Source organism: Hemitrygon akajei, chromosome 11 (genome assembly GCF_048418815.1).
Source record: "Hemitrygon akajei chromosome 11, sHemAka1.3, whole genome shotgun sequence".
NCBI classification, from domain to species: domain Eukaryota; kingdom Metazoa; phylum Chordata; class Chondrichthyes; order Myliobatiformes; family Dasyatidae; genus Hemitrygon; species Hemitrygon akajei.
The window spans coordinates 30583921-30605415 of NC_133134.1; the positions used below are offsets into that span (position 1 = coordinate 30583921).

Sequence of the window (21495 nt, forward strand, 5' to 3'; positions counted from 1 at the left end):
TACAACTGGAAAAGGTTTTAAATAGGGAAGAGAAGTAGCATCTAAAATTATTAAATTTAAAATTGTTGTCCTGACGTTCTTTTTGTTTTAAAACACTTTCCTTTAAAGGTATGTAAAGTGCCAAGTAATGCTGAATGTGCAAGTGACTTCAAAACAATACAACATGTTAACCATTCTTCAGTTTCACCAACATCTACTAAAAAATCAGAGGATCTTGATCAATCATCTAAGTCATTGTTGGAGTTAAAGGAGAATAGTTCCAGTGGAATTTCTGATGAAAGATGTACTCAAATAAGTGAGCTTTCCAGATCAACCTGTAGTGTTCAAACTAACGGCACTAGTTCAGTATTTGTGAGCACTACAAAAGAATCAAAGACTGATGTACTGCCACCTGAAAAGGAATCTCCTGATCATTATGCAATGAGTCTCCAGAACCTGCTTAAAAAGTCAAGGGAATACATAGAGAGAGAACAAAATCGACGTAATGGGAAAAACGTTTGCAAGGATGGTACAAATGAAAGCAATTCAGATAAAGAAAATGAAGGTATTAAAGTCAATGACTGGGAAAACGAAAGAAACAAAATTTCTAAAAGTCAGAGTCCTGTTGTAGTTGATAAATCAAGCAGTGCAAGGTCACCTTTACAACCACAAGTTGCTTCTATGATAAATGAAAGCTTTGAATTGCCTGATAAAACAGCACTTAGCACATCTACTTCAGATTTACATACAAAATCAGATGTAGCAGCCAAATCAAGGAAAGGCTCATCTAAAGAATTTGAGTCAGATGAGGAATGGATAAACAGCTCGGGATGTGAATATGAAACTAGTTTGTTTAAAAGCCTAACAGGATCTTATGCCAAACTGCCCAATCCTGAACCAAGTCGTAGTCCTAAAATACACCAAAGACGTCCCAGAACTTCAGCCAATATTGCTATTAATAATCCAGTGAATGCTTATGACCTAAGCCCAAAAGAAAAATTCAGTGGCCTACCTGGGACCAATCAAGGTCAAATAAATATTGGTGGCCTTGATGTAAGAAGAGCTATTCCAAATGAGCTTCGAGCAATTGCTAATCAAGAAGAAATTGAAAGAAGTGTTGCGAAACTACAAGATCTTTCATTGTCTTTGGGAAAGATAAATGATATAGTTACAAAAAATAATCCACAGTATACCTGCTCAGAATTTTCTGAAAAGTCTGAACTAAGTAAGATTAGAAATATGGTCGATAATGAAGTTAATTTGCCAACAAGGAGCTTAATTCATAAAGATTCATATGATTTGGAAAGGACTCCTTCATTACTTGCAAGTGGACTAGAAATAAGTCAGCTTTCAACAGCCCAGAATGAACTTAATCTCAGTGGCCAAAAGACTAGCAGCCTGATTGAAAAGGCTAAACAAGGTTCACCTGTTATTCTTAATCAATCCTATGATGTCAAACATCCATCTCCAGTGCTATTGCAAGCCCATAATACAAGGCAACAAACTGATTTCTTGCTTGGATCTTTCGAAAGTGAAGAGAGTCCACAAAGCAACGTGGACATTAAAGTCAAACGCAAGTTGGTTCTGGAAAGCAAACAACCTGCTGCAAAAACTACAGCCTCATCTCTCCAGGAGCTGAACATGTTGATTCAAGAAAGGCATCATAGAGTTCCTATAACCAGGAAGGAAAATGAAGTGCCCTTAAATAACCACATCAAGACAGTAGGTAAGGACATTTTTTATCTATGCATAGAGAGAAAAGTAATTTTAAATAGATCCTCTAAAATAATACTGTATGTCTGATTATCTCAGTGCAACAGTGCTGATGAGGTCCAGTAGATATATACTAATTGCAAAATAGTACATACCATAAGACAAAGGAGCAGAAGTCGGTCATTCCCAATCCACTCGCATGTTAAAATCCCCCACAATTATCATAGCACTGCCCTTCTGGCAAGCCTTTTCTATTTCCTGTTGTAATTTGTAATCCACATCACTGCAGCTGTTAGGAAACTGCCATCAGGGTCCCTTTACCACTGTGATTTCTTAGCTCAACCCGTAAAGATTCTGTACCTTTCAATCCTATGTCACCTCTTTCTAACAATTTAATATCATTTCTTACCAATAAAGCCACGCCAACCCCTCTGTCTACCTGCCTATCCTTCTGATACACCGTGTATCCTTGGACGTTCAGCTCCCAGATACATGCATCCTTTAGCCATATCTCAGTGATGGCCACAAGATCATACCTGCCAATCTGTAGCTGTACAACAAGATCATCCACCTTATTCCTTATGCTGCATGCATTTAAGTATAACACTGTAAGTCCAGTACTTATTACTTTTTGCTTTGATTGCACTGCAACTCATCCCAATGGCTGCAAATTTGCCCCATCACCTGCCTGTCCTCCTTGACATCTTTACTGCTCACTATCTTAGATTTATTTCTGTTTTCCCCCTCCTCCACTCTTATCATTCTGGTTCCCATCCCCCTGCTAAATTAGTTTAAACCCTCCCTAACAGCTCTATTAAACCTTTCTGCCAGGATAATGGTCCCCTTCGGGTTCAGGTGTAACCCGTTCTTTTTGAACAGGTGATACTTCCCTCAGAAGAGATCCTAATGATCCAAGAATCTGAAGCCCTGCCCCCTGCACCAGTCTCTCGGCCGTGCATTCATCTGCTTGATCCTTCTATTCTTGCCCTCGCTAACACGTAGCACAGGTAGCAATCCTGAGATTACTACCCTGGAGGTCCTGCTTCTCAGCTTCCTTCCTAACTCCCGGAAATCTCTCTTCAGGACCTCTTCCCTTTTTCTGTCTATGTCATTGGTACCAACATGTAGCAAGACAGCTGGCTGCTCACCCTCTCCCTTCAGAATATTCTGGACCCGATCTGAGACATCCCGTACCCGGGCACCTGGGAGGCAACACACCTTGCAGGTATCTCTATCAGGCTCACAGAATCTCCTGTCTGTTCTCCTGACTATGGAATCCCCTATGACTACCGCATTCCTCTTCTCCCTCCTTCCCTCCTGCACAACAGCACCAGGCTCAGTGCCAGAGACCTGGTCACTGTGCCGTCCCCTGTCAGGTCATCCCGCTCAACAGCATCCAAAACGATATACATGTTGCTGAGGGGGGGGGGGGGGGCAGCCACAGGGTTGCTCTCCACTATCTGGGCATTTCCCTTCCCTCTCCTGACAGTCACCCAGTTTTCTGACCCCTGTAGCCTAGGGATGACTTCCTCTCTGTAGCTCCTGTCTATCACTTCTTCACTTTCCCTAATAACCAGTAGGTCATCAAGCTGCAGCTCCAGATCCCTAACATGGTTTCTGAGGAGCTGCATCTCAGTGCATCTGGCGTAGATGTGGCCATCAGGGAGGCTGGAGGTCTCCCAGGATTCCCACATCTGACACCCTGAACAAAGCACTAATCCTGCAGACATGCTACCTAATTCTACAGGATTGAAACAAGGAAAAATAAGTCTACTCACCCACTTACCTCGCCAAACACACAAACTTTTTAAACCGTCAGCTCGTACTGTTAGCTGTGTAAGCCCTGGTGTTCCTCCGTCTGTCTGGGCCGATTTGCCAAGGGGAAAATAAGACCTACTTCAAAGTTAATTAAATTAATTAAAAGAGCTTACCCGGACTTAGCTCACTGGGAGCAAGCTCGTCCTTGGCCTCCGCTTGCTGAAGCCTTTCGAGCCAAAGCCTTCCTACTCTGTCTCCCACTACTCCTTCGCCCGCTACTACGTCGCCTGCTTCGTTAATCTGTTCGCTTTTTAAAGTCTCCTGCTGCCTCAGAGGTTGACCTTCACACGCTTCCGCAGTCGTGCCCCGTTCAAACTGCCGAAGAAATGACCAAACATATTTGTCATCTTTCTATAAAGTAATAGAGAAATTATATCTACTGGTTTGGCATGTAATTTATGGAAATTTGGGCACATTTGTATCCATCTATTAAGTAATAATTACTGCTGAACTACCTTTGACCTGACACATTAATTTTATAAGATTGGTTTCAACAAAGAATAAAAATATTGCTTTTTTTAAAAAAAATCTTTATAATTCTGTCACTAATTCAAAGTGAATATTTTGTTTACTCTACAGAGATTCAAACATAATTTATTTATCAAGATGTTTGGTCCTGAACCATTTATCGTATGTCTTTAAAAGTAGTGGCAGACAAGGTAGTGATACATTGATATTAATGTTCCAAAATTCCCTAGATTAATGGAAAGATTCCATTGCGATTGAATAATAGAGACTTAACATTATTCAAAAAAGGAGACAAAGTAAGCAATTGTAGAACAGTAAAATTTGACTATGTTAAAAGTTATAATAAAAGCTGTTGTAGCAGAGCACTTGAAAAATTCAAGATAATTAGGTTTCGTCAAAGGGAAACTGTATTTGACCAATATTTTAAAGACATAATGTGTTGTGAATGAGGGAGAAACTGATAGTAAGGTTTTGGAGGCATTTGATTAGCTGCCATATTAGAAGAAATAAAAGCAAAGAGTATAAGGGATAACATACAGATTGCTGACAGGTTGGCTAATAGAGCATGGAGAATAAGCATAACTGGCCCTTTCTCTGGCTGGCAAGATGCAATGAGTGTTTACTTTTAATGGGGATCAGTGCTGGAGTCTCAACTTTTTACAATGTGTTTAACCGACCTGGTTGGAAGTATTAAAGGTAAGGTTGGTAATTTTGTTGATGACATGGGTAAATAGGAACGTGTGTTAGAAAGAGCATGTTAGGAAACTATGTAGCAGTTATACACTGAGTGGACAAAGATCAAACAATTGGATTATAATGTGAAAGGATGTGAAATTGTCCCATTTGGCAGGACAGAAGAAGAGTGTTAAATAAATGGGGAGAGAATTCAGAATTCTGAAATGCACAAGCATTTGGATGCTGTATTTATAATTTGCGAGATTCTAGTACAGGTCAACCTTCTATAATCCGGCACCATTGGGACCTGAGGAGTGTCAGATTAGTGAAAATGCCAAATTACAGAAGGATCACATTAAGCCATAGCTAACCGCCTCATCATACCTTAAAAATATCATGTAAATCAGTACAAGTTAGATAATAAACAGAAATATTAAATGAGTAGCAAGTGAAATTTTAATAAAGTAATATACTGTACAGGCACAGATAAGATAAAGGGTACGGGTAAATGTACAGGAATTAACTTATACAGAACAGTTGAGCACTTCCACTTGTAAAGTGAGACGTTTAATATACCTTCAGGCAAAGTTACAAGTCTGCAAGTGTGGGGTTGTCAGGATCATCAACATCTTCATCTTGAAAAATGAGTGAAGCATCAGGAACTGGTGCTGAAACTGGCACAACAGTTTCTTCAGAAACTGTTGATGATGGTCAGAGCACATCTGGGTGAGCAGAAGCAGAAGTCGGAGAAAGGAGGTCTTCTATATGCCACATTTCATGCGACCGCCAGGCGGCTAGGGATTCGGCACTGGACTCTTCCCTCTTCACTCACAGTTACTGAGGGAATCCTCGTTAGTTTCCCTTCGCTTAGAAATATGCCTAAATTCAGCGGGTCACCGCATCTGATCTGAGGTCGTAGGCAGAAGAGAACGGAGCGCCGGCCGGGCGATGCCGGAGAGCAATGCGCAACTGCCGGCAGGTGGACGAGAAGGCAGACCGACTCAGCGCATGGCAGCTCCCCCGCCGCTGGTGGGTGAGCCGGGCGGGTGCCAGGTGGCCATGCCTCACGCAAATGATATTAATAAATTCAGGAAAACAAGCAGGAATCACGTGAACAAAACATTGCACGGGAAATTTGAAATTACAGTTGCTTGGAAAATTTGAACTCAGTGCCGGATTATCGAAGGAACCAGATTACAGGTAGTCGGATTAGTGAAGGTCGACCTGTACTAGGTTCTGTAAGTAATTAGGAAGCTAACAGAGGTTACCATTTATTATAAATCAAATTAAATAAAAAAATCTACCAATGTTGTGCTTCAGTAATATACAGCATTGGTAAGAACACATCTAGAGTGCTGTTAACAATATTGGTTTCTTTATTTAAGGAAGAGTGTAACTCATTGTATCAGCTCAGAAAAGGTTTACGAGACCAATAACTTTATTGGGTGGATTGTCTTCTGGGCAAAGCTTACAATGACTAAGCACTAAAGCTGCAGTTTAAAAGAATGAGGTGGCGTGATTTTAACGTGAAAGATCTTAAAGACCTTCAGCAGTGTTAATGTGAGGAGGATGTTTCATCTTGTGGAAGATTCTAGAACTCTACATGAAAAGGTGATGGAAGCAAGGTCTTTGAATATTTTTAAGAAAGAGGTTATTGATAAAATAGCATAATGTTACTGAGTATAGATATGAATGTGGAATTAAGATTACCATTATATTGGTCATAATATAATTGAATGAAAGAACAGGCTCAACGGGGTTTTTTTGTGTATCTAATTCATAAGTTTGTATAATCGGCTAAGAAGTCTTGCTCTTTCCTGCTGACAGATCCTGCAGAAGATGCCAAACTGAATCATACCCTCAGACAATGGAAATGCCCACTGATGAGCCCTCAAAAGTATCTGCATTATTGGTTATGAAGTGAATGGTGAAAATCATTCCTTTGCTACTAAGAGGAAGTACAGATCAATAAATTGTAGACATATGAGATTGCAGATGCTGGAATCTGGAGCAAGAAATAAACTGCTAGAATTTGACAGATAGTATATTTTAATATAAGATAGAACAAAGCAGTGTAGCCACACTGCATTAATGTGATTTCCAACAGGAGTAATCATCTTATCTAAAAGGGCTGAATTATCACTTTGGTTTATTTTTTTTAACCAGAATCTGAGATCTACCATAGGTCATATCTCTGATGGCTGTCTGTATAGGGTACCTCAGTGTTTTCCCTTTATTGGAATTGGATTAAACATGTTTTATTTGCTGTCTGATGTAGAAGGTTGTGGGCTATAGCTCTAACTTTTCAATAATTAAGGTTGCTTAGTAGATCTGTCTGTTAAGTCATTGCTGAACAGGAGCTTAGTCTGATTAATTCATTGTATTTGAATTAATTTCCTATGAAGATACTTTATACCTATCTTCTTCAAAGATCTGAAATGAGATCATTTCCCCCCTAGTTTTCTAATTGTGATTTTAGGTTATCTAATTGGTTAGCAGAATTTTTTGCAAACTGATCTTTTCCCCCTAGTAAATTGTATCATAGCTTAGAGTTGAAATCACAAATTAGTGTAAACTAATATACTAGATTGATTTCTTGCGCTCTCTCGTGCTCTTGCTCCCACTCTCATCCTCTTGCTATGTTGGCTATGAGACATCCATGTTTGGGTTCTTCCATGTCAAGCCATTGTTGTTATTAGGAATGTAAATCTTGGTTGATATACATTCTCTTTCCAATCTTAAACCACCTGAAACCACTTGACTGAATTTATCCAGAGAACTGATTTTCTGCAGAAACTGATTTTCCATTCTGCCCTGTGTTATGATAGCAGCTGATGTACGTAAGCTGAAAATTTCTTTATCTTTCTTGTTCAGCTGCCCAGTTGATAAATGGGCTTCCAAAAAAATTATTACTTTCAGGGTAGTACTTAGAGTCTCTACTCAGGCCATATTTCCTGATAGATAGCAGACAAGCAGTCTTTAAGAAAGCTGTTCAGAAACTCATAACAGTTCAGTTGGCAATTTGATGATGAAACACTTTTATTCTCCACAATTCCTGTAGATAAGCTATATAAAATAAAAAATGTAACTGCTTTTCAGTGCATCTTGTTACATGTGACAATAATATGTCAATACCAAAGCCAGTTCTAATACTCGGAAGAAAATATATTCTGTAATTCTGATTTGAGGAGTGACCAAACCTATTTATTCTTTTTGTCATTATTTGGGCTGCTCGGAGTAAGAATTTAGAATTGTGGTTGACATATGATGTATCAAATCTATTGAAAATGAAAGCAATCTAAACTTGCCTATACCTCTTCCCATCCTGTTAATTGTAAAAAAAAAACTCCATTCCCTTTTCTCAGTTCTTTCATCTCTGCCACATCTGTTCCAAAGATGAGGGTTACCATAAGACCAATAGACCATTACCTTTCCAGGCATCAGAGATGTCTTCCTTCTTCAAAGAATGGGGCTTCCCTTTCTCAACCATCGATGTTGCCCTCAACTACATCTTCTCTATTTCTCGGACGTCCTTCTTCACCCCATTTTCCCACCACCCTGAATCAGATAGAGTTCATCTTGCTCTCATCTCTCCACCACATGGACCTCCACATCCAGCACATTATCCTCTACAACTTCTACCATCTTTACCACCAAGCACATCTTTAACTCACCCCACTTCAACACTCTCTGCTTTCCATAGGGATCACTCTCTGCTTTCCATAGGGATCACTCTCTCTGTCATTTCCTTGTCATTTCTTCCTGGCACTTATTCCTGTAAGTGGAAGAAGTGCTACATCTGCCCATTCACTTCTGTCCTCACCTCCATTCTGGGCCCCAAACAGTCCTTCCAGATGAGACAACAATTCACCTGTGAATCTGTTGGGGTTATCTATTGTATCTGCTGTTCCTGATGTGGCCTCCTTCCACATTGGTGGGGCCTGACATAGAATGGAGGACCTTTGCTCCATCTGCAACAAACAGGGTTTCCTGGTGGTAATTCCAATCCTACTCCCATTTCAACATGTTGGTTTATGGCCTCCTCTGCAGACATGAAGAGGCCACTCTCAGATTGGAGGAGCAACCATCTGGCTAGCCAACAACTTGATGGCATGGCATTGATTTCTCTAGCTTCTGGCAGTTCCCCCCCCTCCTTCCCTCTTCTTCTATTCCCCACCCTGTCTCCCCTCTTACCTCTTCTCTCCTCACCTGTTTATCACCTCTTGGTGCTGCTCCTCCTTCCCTTTCTCCTATGGTCCACTTTCCTCTCCTATCAGATTACTACTTCTGCTCTTTACCTTTGCAACCTATCACCTCCCAGCTTTTTACTTCATCCTGGCTTCACCAGTCACCTTCTAGTTTGTACTTCTTCCCCTCCCTTGATTTTCCTATTCTAGCTTCTTCCCCTTTCCTTTCCCATCCTGATGAAGGGTCTCAGCTGAAACTTTGACTGGATTTCCTCTCCAAAAAATGCTGCCTGACCTGCTGAATTCCTCCAGCATTTTGTATGTGTTACACTGAAAGTGAAAACAAGTTATATTTCTTTGTGTTGAATTTGTTTACCTTGAGTTTAGTTAACTTTCACTTCCCCATTTTAACAGATTTGGAAGTTTGAAAGAAATTCATGGTCAACGAAACATGTACAAAGTTCAGTTTTCAGATGTTCCTAGTATAGCATGCTAGTGATGGACTCAGCAGACTGGTCAAGTGGTTTCTGCTGTTATATAACAAGGCTACTTGTCATTAGATTCAGAAACAATCTGTGTTACAAAGGATAACTTAATGTTGTTCTGTTAAACATATTAAAAAGTCCTCAAGTTTAAATAATAGATTAGGAACAAGATGTGCCAGGTCACTGTGTCATTTCTTCTATAGCTGAATGCTGTGCAGAAACTCATAACAGTTCAGTAGGCAATTTGATGATGAAACACTCTTATTCTCCACAATTCCTGTAGATAAGCTATATAAAATAAAATATAACTGCTTTTCACTGCGTCTTGTTACATGTGACAATAATATGCCAATACCAATACCAGTTCTAGTACTGCACTCGGAAGAAAATATATAATTCTGATTTGAGGAGTGACCAAACCTATTTGTTCTTTTTAGTCCATTATTCGGGCAGATATAAAATATTATGCCTTCCCTTAATTTAGTTTGGAATGTCATTCTTAAGGCCCCCCCCCCACCTTAAATGCAAATTACAGAAATAAAAATAGTGTGTTACTTGGAGCAAGCTCAACAAACTTGATGGATAAGAGTACTGTCCTATTATGTCCTATTACTGGCTGGCTGATGATTTTCCTCTAAATAAGCAATTATTTTTAATTGAATATAAGCCCTGTTCTTTTTTTAATCTTTCAGATGAGGAGATCATCACAAAACATATGATGGCTTTTGTAGAAATGCGAAAGCAACTGGAAGAGCAACACACCTTACAGCTCTCTATGCTAATAGCTGAACAAGAGAAGGAGCAGGAAAAGCTGCGAAGGGTAGGGGAGCAGTTCATACATTTAAGTGAGATTTACCTTTTAAGTATTATTCCATAAAACATTATTTAAAAGGATTCATTTTAAATGTTGGGGAACTGGTATTTCTTCAGTGCTGGGCCTCAGATGGATGGGACTTTGTTAAACATTCTGCAATGCTGATATAGATTTCTAAAACTGATGGCTGTATTAGAGAAGACATAATAAAAATGGGGAAAAATTAAACCTTTATATGATAAATGGCCTACTTTTTCTTATTCCTCTACATTGTGTAACTGTCACTTTGTGATTCATGCTCCTTACCCCGTGCTTTTCTTATCTTAATTTCATTATTTTTCCAGATTAGCAATTTAGGAAGTTTTGATCACAAAAAAAAGTCTTATTGTTCTAAACTTAAGATTGTTCTAAGAAGAGAGAGAGAGGTGCTTTTGTTTATTCTTGTAACTTCTGCACATTTCCAAGTTCTTCATGAGAATAATTATACAGTTTTCAGATGGTTGCTTGATAGTTCAGGTAGTGTTTTTGCTTCTGTGTCATTATTTATTTCTGTTAGTAAACAGAAATAAATACAAAATAAACCTACAAAAATTTTCCTGAATAAGCTAATGTAATTTCTTTTCAGAGACAAATGACATGGTAATGTTGGTGAAGTTTCTCAGGTGTCTTTTCTCTTTACTCTTTTTCATAAAGTGATACAGCTGAGGAATTACACCTGAATTTTCATGCCAGTTACCTTTTGGAAGAAGTGAAATTTGATCATTTTTAAAAATGTTTTAAGAAATTATGTTTATTTAGGCATACAGGCCTTTCCAGTCCTGCCACTCAATCACATGCATGTGATCTACTAACCTGCCTTCCTGTACCCCTCTGAAATGTGGAGGGGAGCAGAAGCACCCGGAGGAAATACATGTGGTTACGGGAAGAATGTACAAACCCCTTACAGTGGAATTAAAACTAGTTACTGGGTCTGTAATAGAGTAATGCTGAAACTATGCTACGAGCTTTTATCTTCATTTAATGTCTTGACCAGAGTAGCGATGGCTGTTACTTGGAAACTGTCTGCATAACGTTGGCAGAAATATCTCTCATCCCCTGACAGGCACTCTTTTTCTCTCCCTTCGTTATCCATCCAGTGTTCTGCTGATCTGGGCTAGCCTTCTGGCCAAAGAAATTATGAATGTGAGACATAATAGTTTTGTTTAATCTTCATCATACATGAGATTAAATTTTTTTGTGTCATGACAGCCAAATTTGACATGCAATTTAATTTTGGTTAAACTGACCAGGTAGTAAATGAATGGAAAGTTTCCATTATATGATTTACACATTTTTTTAAAGAACTTTCAGTCAAATGTCTGGAATGTGCTTTAATTGTGAAGCTATTTTGGAAGTGTTCTGTGTTCATATCCTCATTACTCTTTCCCCCTCCCCCCATTATCCTCATCAAGTATGCAAACTTAAGCTTTTTTCTTATCAGAAATATTAGTCATGTCCTTAATATAGTTTACTAAAGTAATGTTAAAACCTAATCAAATTGAATGTCCATCAACATTCAAGTATAGGTTTTGGACCTTCAATTTTTGTATCTAATTGCATATTGGGAATTCTGGTGAAGTGATATTATAATTTGGAAAACTGACTTGCTGTTATTCATTCTCGAGAATTTTGGAGACGCGTGCATTTGGAAGAGGAAACTTCATTGAGACTTGTTTGGAAATGATTTAAAGTTGTATTAAAGATAATAATGAAACATAAATTAAATTGTTAGAAAGAGTTCATCTTTCTAGTTACAGACTTTCAAAGTTGTTTCATGTTTGGTTAATTTTAAAATGAGGGAATATTTTTAATCACTGATTTACTTTATTCACTTTTAGGAAATAGAAGACCAAGAAAGGCGACTGAGAGAGCAAACAAATTTTATGAGGGAATCGTCTGAAAGTTCTTCAAGTAAAGAAACCTCCTTAGATTGGAAGAGAATAAGCGGAAGCTATCTTGTGTCTTCCCTGGTAAACAGAGTGGATGGCAGTCACTCTGGTAAGGTGGTAATTAGGATTTTAAGTGACGAATTTCTTCTCCCCACAATTTTAGAATCTGATTGGTTGCATGAAACTTGATGCAGCTGTGTAACATTTTAATACTATGTTTTTCTGAATAAAATTTAAATCAAGTTATCAATTATATTTACGCATTAAATTTCTGTATGTCTTGCTCAGTTTAAAGTTTATAAATAGTTTTAAATTAGAGCAAAAATGACATCATTGTCAATTATGTCAGTATTGCAAGTGAATGTCAGTATTTTAAAATTTTAGGGTAACTGCAGTTGCAAACACTTTTAATCTATGAGTCAAGACTGCGAAAACTTGAATATATAGTCCATTGTTGCTGATATTCAGTGTAATACCTGGAGAATTAGAATCGGGTTCATTATAATTTTTTTATTTATTTAGAATAGACTCTTTCAGCCCGTCAAGCCGCACTGCCTTGCAGCATGTGACAGACCCAATTTAACCCTAATCTAATCCTGGGACAATTTGTATTGACCAATTAACCTACCTGGTAGGTCTTTGGAGTGTGGGAGTTAACCTGGAGAAAACCCATGTATTCCACAGGGAGAATGTGCAGACTCCTTGCGGAGTGTGCTGGGATTGAACTCCGAACTTCAACGCCCTCAGCTGTAATAGCATCACATCAACTACTATGCTACCATGACACCATCTGTTGTGAAATTTGCTGTTTTACAGCAATAGTACAGTGCAATACATAAAACGTACAATAAATTATAATAGGAAATATATATATAGTGGATTCTGGTCAATTGGGACACATTAGGACCAGTATATTTTGGCCCAATTAAGCAGCTGCCCCAATTAGCTGAAGTTTCATGGAAATAGTTTAGGTGGACGTGCCCCGAATCTCCTCCATTTTGACTTCTCTGCTCCAGCTCTGACTCTCAAACATGCCTCGACATTGCTCTGGCATGCACACTTTGACCCTCAATTTAGCCTCAGCTCCACTCGCCTCTTTATTGTTTGCAATGATCATTTACCATTTTTTTTAACAGAAAAAGTGTTATTAATAAAGTATTTAGTTATATTTCTTGCTTTGAATGCCACCAGTAGGTTGATGCTTGTCCTCAGTAGCACCACCTTAAACCGGATCCAAGTTTTGTAATGAAATCATCTTTTAAAGTGCTTAGAAAAAAAGTTTAGACTTTAGAAAAAAGTTAGCATTTTTTGTACAGCCTTGACTTTAGAAAGATTTCTTACAAATTGATAGTATGTAAAAAAAACAATACTGTTGTTCATTGATATGGTGACCAGTATATCTCCTTTGCCAATATTTTAGAACATAGAACAGTACTGTACAGAACAGGCTTTTCAGCCCACAATATTGTGCTGATTTTGTAGCCTACTCCAAGATAAATCAACCCCTCCCTCCCACATACCCCTCTACTTTTCTTTCATCCATCCATGTGCATATCTAAGAGGTTCCTAAATGTCTCTAATGTGTCTGCTTTTACCACCACCCGAACAGCAAGTTCCAAACATTTAGCACTCTGGCTGAAAAAAAATTCTACCTCTGGCGTCTCTCCTTCCCCCTTCCCCCCCACCATACTTTCTTTCAATCACCTTAAAATTATATCCCCTTGTTTTAGCCATTTCCACCCTAAGGAAAGGTCTGTCTATTATCTTCTATACTCGGTCAAATCACCTCTCATCCTTCTTCACTCTAAAGAGAAACGCTCTAACTCACTCTAAGACATGCTCTCTAATCCAGGCAGCATCCTGGTGAATCTTCTATAATGAAGCAACCAGAACTGAACACAATGCTTCAAGTGTGGTCTAACCAGAATTGTATAGAGCTGTAACATTACCTCACGACTCTTGAACCTAATCCATCGATTAATTAAGACCAACACACCATACACCTTCCTAATCACCCTATCAACCTGGATGTGATTACCCTAATATTTTGATAATGCAAAGAATAAGAAAAGTTAAAGGAAGTAACACCACAGGTTTACAACACATCAAAGGTATGAGTACCTCACAGAATTATTCAAAACATTGAACAAATTCAGTAACGAAAAACTGTCCTGAACATTCAGAAATTCAAAGGGTGCAATGTCAGCTGATTAAAAAATCTCAATTCTCAGGAAGCATAAAATAATTTACAACTGTCAGAGGCAAAACATTTGGAAGTTGAGTTAATTAACTTTACAATAATGGTTTGCACAGATTTTGAGAGTTTTACTTCTCTTCATCAGAAGGCAAATAGTTCCCTTTTCTTTCTGCTTTAGCAACTTCATATCTACAGTTCCTTGCTCTTTCCATTCAGGAGGGTAGGGTCATTCTCGGAGACTTATCTAAAGAGTTTTGCACACATGTATTGTATTATATGGTGACTTTTTTTCAGTGCTCACCAGCAATTCGATACGTACTGACTCTTCCTTCAGTCGTTGGGGACTTGGGGATGATGAAGTGCAGTCCTCCAACTTCATTGGCAGACTGAGGAATAGGTGGTTACAGGTGAGAGGAAACTAAATAGTTTATTTTTGCCAGATGTATTTCTAGAATTTGGAAATATAATGAGAGGATTAATAAACATTATGTTCAAACTGTTCTTGATATCTAGAGAGTTTTTTATTTATGATTTCATAGCCAAATCTCATTTAAAACAATTTGGATATACTTGTATACTAATTCCATGCAAAACCAAACATTTTAGTATATGAACACAAGAAATTCTACAGATGTTGGGAATCCAGAGAAACACACACACACACAACACTGGAGACAGAGAGGTCCTCTTTCAAAGAACAGGGTTTTCCTTCCTCCACCATTGATGCTGCCTTCACCTGGCATCTCCTCCATTTCCCGGATATCCGGGCTCAACCCATCTTCCTGCTGACTTTACAGCAATAGAGTTCCACTTGTCGTCACATACTACCCCATGAGTCTCCCCATCCAACACATCATTCTCTGCAACTTCTGCCACCTTCAATGGGATACTATCGCTAAACACATTTTTAATCTCCCCTCCCCTCTCCCCTAACTGCTTTTGCAGGGAGCTCTCCCTCTGTGATTCTCTTGTCCATTTGTTCCCCCCCAATAATCTCCCTCTGGGCACATATCCCTACAAGTAATCGAAATGCTACACCTGCCTATTCACCTCCTTCCTTACCTCCATTTAGAGTCCCAAACAGTCCTTCCAAGTGAGGCAACACTTCACCTGAAAATCTCTTGGAGTCGTCTATTATATTGCGTGATCTCAATGCACCCACCTCTACGTTAGTGAAACTTGATGGAAGTTGTGGGATCTATTTGCTGAGCACCTCCACTCCATCCACAGTAAGCGGAATTTCCTGGTGGCCAACGATTTTAATTGCTATCCCTGTTCCCATTCCAACATATTGCTTCATGGCTTCCTCTTTTGCTATGATGCAGCTACTCTCGGAGTGGAGGAGCAACGCCGGATATTCCATCTAGGAAGCCTCCGACCTGATTAACATTGATTTCTAATCCCAGTAATTTTCTTTCCCTTCCCCGTCCATCATCTTATATTCCCAATTCTGGCTTCTGACTTCTTACCTGTCTATCACCTCCCTCTAGTACCCCTTCTTTCCTTTCTGCCATGGTTCACACTTGTAACAGATTTCTTCTTCTCCGTTCCCACTCACCTGGCTTTACCTGGCTAAAGTTTTCATTGAGATTAAAGAGCATGAAGACACAAGACTAGTGCTTTTTATTTGTAGTTAACAAAATTTAATGTTTTCCTTTTGTTGACAATGCAATCTTTTTAAGTAAACTATATATACCTGATTTTTCAGCACAAAATTCGCTTACTTAAGACTATGCAAATAAGGGAAATAATATGACAAATAACAAGAGGATAAAGTATAGGAGAAGTAAGCCATCTCAATTCAAATTTTCACCATTTGATAGATGTTATACAGTCATGAAGCATAGAAACAGGCCTTTTGGCCGAACTCATCCATGCCAATCATGGTGCCCACCAAGCTAAACCCATGATGTGTTTGGCCCATATGCCTCTAAACCCCTCCTGTCCCTGTACTTATCTAAATGTACTTTGAAAGTTGTTATTGTACCTGCCTTAACCACAACCTCTACTAGCTCTCTCTGCATGAAGAAATTGGCTCTTGGGTTCCTTTGAGTGTTTCACCTTTCATCTTAAACCTTTGTTCTCTAGTTTTTTTGTTTCCCTTCCATGAGAGAAAAAGATTGTGCCTTATCTATGCCCCCACATTTTATACACCTTTATAAGGTCACTCTTCGACATTCCAAGGAATAAAATACTAGCCTGATCAAGTTTTCCCTATAACTCAGACCTTCAAGTTCTGGCAGCATCCTCATAAATATTCTTTGTACTCTCCCCAGTTTAATGTCTTTCCTATAATAAGACAACCAAAACTATACACAATGCTTCAAGTACAGTCTCATCAATGTCTTGTACAGCTGACAATTTTCTTACAGCAAATGAAAAATAGACATTCGAAATACTTACTAGATATTTATGATACCATCCATGTGAAATAACTGTCTTTCAGATGAATGCACCAGAAATCCATCAAAAATTTAATAAGATTACAGCTCTGGCAAAAGGATTTCTAACTCGAAGACTGATGAAAACAGTGAAATTAAAACAGCTTCAGCAGACTGTAAAAGTAAGAAATTTAAAACTTACATTATTTGTGGTTGTAGATAAGAAATTATATTCAAAGAACTCATAGTTTGGTATATTAGTTCATTCCCTGTCTTTAACAGATTTGTCCAGTTTGACACCTTCCCTGCTCTTTCCTATCTAATATTTTAATATTTTCAAATAGAGTTGAGATAAACCTTTGGTTTTTAAAGTTTTTTTTGCACATCAAGATTTTATTGAATTTCTAATAATGTTGATGATTCAAAAAGCTTTGTGTAACTTTTTTTGAAGGATACCATGGAGTTTATAAATAACTTTCAGACAGAAGCACCCTTGAAAAGAGGTGCAGTTTCATCACAAGATATTTCACTGCAGGAAAGAGTTGTTGCTCAGGTATTTAACTAAATTGGTTACAAATGAAAGCAATAAGCTTGTGCAGACAACAAGTATATAACTTTTTCATTCTTTTTCCAGTTGCGAGCTGCACTTTATGAGATACATGATATTTTCTTTGTATTAAGTCCTAATGAGAGAATGCAGATCCTATCTCAAGATCGGGAAATTCGTAAAGAAAAACAGCTGAGACAAATGGTAATTTTTTTTCTGTGAATTAGTGAAGAATGAATTTATGCGGGTTAATTGGTTGTATGTTAGCATATTACTTAAAAAATATCATTAAATTTCCAAGCATATCTTTTCCGTGATATGAAAAGGGAGTAAGAATAGCAGTAAAATGGCCTTAAATCCTTAATAAAATCTTCCAGTCAAGATGGTGCCTGCGCACAAGGCTCCCATGGTCGACATCTTCTGGATTGATCATGAAACAATTTATTTCACTACTTTTAAGTATTTTGCATTTGTTTTTCATCTTGATTGTGATTCTGGAACTGTTAGACACGAGAAAATCTGCATTTGCTGGAAATCCAAAGCAGCGCACACGAAATGCTGGAGGAACTCAGCAGGTCAGGCAGCATCTATGGAAACGAACATACAGTCAATATTTCAGACCGTGACCTTCATCAGGATCTCAGCTTGAAACGTTGATGGCTTGCTCTTTTCCATTGATGCTGCCTGGCCTGTTGAGTTCCTCCAGCATTTTGAGTTCATTTGAATGGTCATATCTGGAAGTATCAGAGCCCTGGATGATAATTCAGCTAATGTGAGGCAGTAGTGGAGATGGCCAATTAGCATGTCAAGAACTCTGTAAGCCATTGAATGAAGCAAAAGTGGGTGGTTGACATTCTTTATGCACTTTTTATTTCATTCACCTTTTTTGTTTACCTCATTCCTTGACATTTTTCTCCTTTCCTGCACAGGAGAAATGGAAGAGTCCTAAAGAAAAAATAGCCCTTTCAATTGCAACACAGAAATCTTTAGACAGGAAAAGGCAAATTAAGTAAGTGCCAGTAATGCAGTATCTAAATATTTAGAGTGACTCATTTGTATTCATGAGGAGCTGATGGAAAAACATATTGGTGCTTTTGCTTACCAAACTCTGTTGGAAGAAAAACACACAAGAATGCATTTTATCTCATCATAATTTGATTGGTTTTGTCTTTTATCTTCAAGAGCTGCTGAAATGGGAATACATAGTAAACAAAAGCCACAAGGAAAACAAAAAGCTTCATGTGAAACCAGGTATGAAGAGAAATAAATCTCTAGAAAAATATTTGTTGTACGAAATAAAATCTCACTTTTGTATTACTTCATATTTACAGAATTCTTCAACCAAGTCAAGGACAGAATGCCCCAGTTCAAAGGCTACTACACAGACAAGGGTAAGGGGCAGAATGGATATATTTTAGTTACTTTTCACTTTATTTTTGGTCTGTAAATCAAAAAGCTTCTAAAAATACCATGTGTTCTAGATGGTTTGGCATTTCATACCAGAAACTGATTACTAATGGATTTGAATGTTACCAGTTGCAAGATAAAGTTTCTGAATTTTGTGAAATTGCAAATACTTTGTTTTCTGCATTACTTGTAAAATTTTGTCTGATCCTCATCTAAGTCACAAAAATAGACAAACACAATCTGCCAAAACTAGTAACACTCAAACAATTGTACTTTTCATGTCTTCATTGAACACAGTCCAGGCTGGAAAAAATGTGTGAACCTTTGTAGTTAATAACTGGTAGAACCTTCCTCAGCAGCAATAACCTTCATCAAACATTTCCTGTAGCTGCTGATCAGACTTATACAACAGTGAGGAAAATTTTTTGATCATTCCTGCATGCAAAACTGTTTCAGTTCATCAATATTTCTGGGATGCCTTACATGTTCAGCCCTGTTCTGGTCATTCCACAGCAACTTAATTGGGTTAATGTCTGGACTCTGATTTAGCCATTCCAAAACACAAATTTTCTTCTTTTTAAACCATTCTGTTGTTGATTTACTCTTGTGTTTCAGATCATTGTCTTGTTGCACTATCCAATTTTAATTAGGTTTCAGGTGACAGACTGCTACCCTGACATTCTCCTGTAAAATGTCTTGATACAATTTTGAATGTATTGTTCCCTCAACAACTGCAAGCTGTTCAGGCCCTGAGGCAGCAAAGCAGCCCCAAGCCACGTTACTCCTTGCACCATGCTTCACAATTGAGATGAGGTTTTGCTGTTGGTGTGCACTGCCCTTTTCCCTCCAAACATAGTGGTGTGCACTGCCCTTTTCCCTCCAAACATAGTGGTGTGCATTTCTGCCAGAAAGTTTAACTTTTGTTTCATCTCTTCACAGAGCATTGTCCCAGAAGCATTTTGGGACATCCAGATGGTCTTTTGTAAACTTAAGTCTTTTTCTTTGGAGAACAGTGGTTTCCTATTTTTTTTGTAATAAAGTGGACAAATGAACAGAGACTTTAGCAAGTTCTAGAGATTTCTGCAGGTCCTTTGCTGGTATCTTGGGTTCTTTTTCACCTCCTTCAGCATTGCACGTTGTGCTCTTGGTGTGATCTTTGCAGGATGCTCACTCCTAGGGAGAGCAGCAGCAGTACTGAAGTTACTCCATTTGTAGACAATTTCTCTTGCTATTGATTGGAGAGCACTCAGGCCTTTAGGAAAGTTTTTTTTTGCTCTTTTTCAACTTCATTCATCTCTACAATTCTTCTTCTAAGGTCCTCTGAAAGTTATTTTGATCGAGGCATGGTGCACATAAACAGATCTTTCTTGAAAAGAGCAGGTTCTGTCAGTAACCTGATTTGGTGTACATTTTTTTAGGGCAGGGCACCTCTATAACCCACACATCCAGTCTCATCTCATTGATTGGAGCACCTGACTTGAAATAGCTTTTGTAGAAGGCTCAACCCCAGAGATTCACATACGGTACCTTATTGAAACTAGACTGTGGTTGTTAAGTGGTGTAATCAGTTATTGATGAGAAGTACAATAGTTTGTGTATTATTAGTTTAGGCAGATTGTGTTTGTATAATATTGTGATTGGGTGAAGTTCAGACCACATTTTATGAGTAATTAATGCAGCAAATCAGGTAATTGTAAAGGGTTCACAAACTCATGCAACTGTGGATGTTAGACATTGCTATTAATGTAAAAATGATGAATTTTTTTGTCAGTACTTTAACTTGTATGGGTAATTACTTATTTAACATTATTTTTAAGTGCAGCTCTGAAATCTTGATTCCTTATTTGATTCTAGATCAATTCTGATTTTAAAGTTTAGAAATGAAAAAGTATTGGTCTAGAGCTTAGTTGCTTCTCAGCCAAGTTGTTGGTTCTCAAATTTCCATTCTCAAATTATTTCGTGCCATGGAAACTAACACTTAAGCATGGTGTCTGCGTTTATTTCTCAGTTAAGACAAATTACCTGTTCATCATTTTATTAGTATGCTTAGCTAATAATTAACTACCATTTTAGCATATAAAAGGACCACGACCTTCCGAAAGGAGAAATTCATTGCCTATGAAATGCTGAGATATCCTGAGCACAGGGTAATTGTAATCTGAATACAGATTTTTGTTTGAATGGTTAAAGATTACTTTCTGCTATCAGATTATTTTTATCAGTTCTTTTATGTCTATACTATGCAGATCAGCGGTAAAGTTTTCTTCACTTGCTCTTTTATTATCTGTCTCTACATGAAGTCATGTCTTAAATCAAATTGCCAAACCATGAATATAAGAAGAAGCAAGGTCAAATTCCAGAGTGGATATACTGTGTTTCCTTGCTTCCTACCCTGAAGTTATCAAAATCTCTATAGGAATTTATATTTTCATCTAAAGATATAACTCCATCTTTATTGATTAATCTGCTTTAACAAATCAAAAAATATTAACTTCAATTGGTATAAAACCTCTTAAAAGTATTCACCCCCCCCCCCCACCCCCTTGGAAGTTTTCATGTTCTGTTGTTTTACAACATTGAATCACTGTGTATTTAATTTGGATTTTTTTTGACACTGATCAACAGAAAAAGACTCCAGTGTCAAAGTGTAAACAGATCTCTACAAATATGATCTAAATTAATTACAAATATAAAACAAAAAATAATTGATTGCAGAAGTATTCACCCCCTTCAAGTGAATATTTAGTAGATGCACCTTTGAGTCTGTGTGGATAGGTCTCTATCAGCTTTGCACATCTGGACACTGCAATTTTTCCCTATTCTTCTTTACAAAACTGCTCAAGCTCTGTCAGGTTGCAAAGGGATCATGAATGAACAGCCCTTTTCAACTCCAGCC

General features: G+C 38.0%; 1 protein-coding gene across 7 annotated transcripts in view; it reads left to right on the top strand.

Annotated features, from left to right (window-relative positions):
- The window catches only part of LOC140735455 (centriolar coiled-coil protein of 110 kDa-like), a 58937-nt gene that overhangs the window by 26907 nt on the left and 10535 nt on the right, over window positions 1-21495 (top strand). For all 7 annotated transcript variants that reach the window (XM_073060551.1, XM_073060546.1, XM_073060552.1 and 4 more), the window contains 10 exons: window positions 109-1705; window positions 10018-10145; window positions 12017-12176; window positions 14559-14671; window positions 16711-16827; window positions 17097-17198; window positions 17280-17396; window positions 18122-18201; window positions 18375-18443; window positions 18524-18583. In XM_073060551.1, coding sequence (XP_072916652.1) covers window positions 109-1705; window positions 10018-10145; window positions 12017-12176; window positions 14559-14671; window positions 16711-16827; window positions 17097-17198; window positions 17280-17396; window positions 18122-18201; window positions 18375-18443; window positions 18524-18583 — 2543 coding nt within the window. The remainder of the gene's footprint in view (window positions 1-108; window positions 1706-10017; window positions 10146-12016; window positions 12177-14558; window positions 14672-16710; window positions 16828-17096; window positions 17199-17279; window positions 17397-18121; window positions 18202-18374; window positions 18444-18523; window positions 18584-21495) is intronic.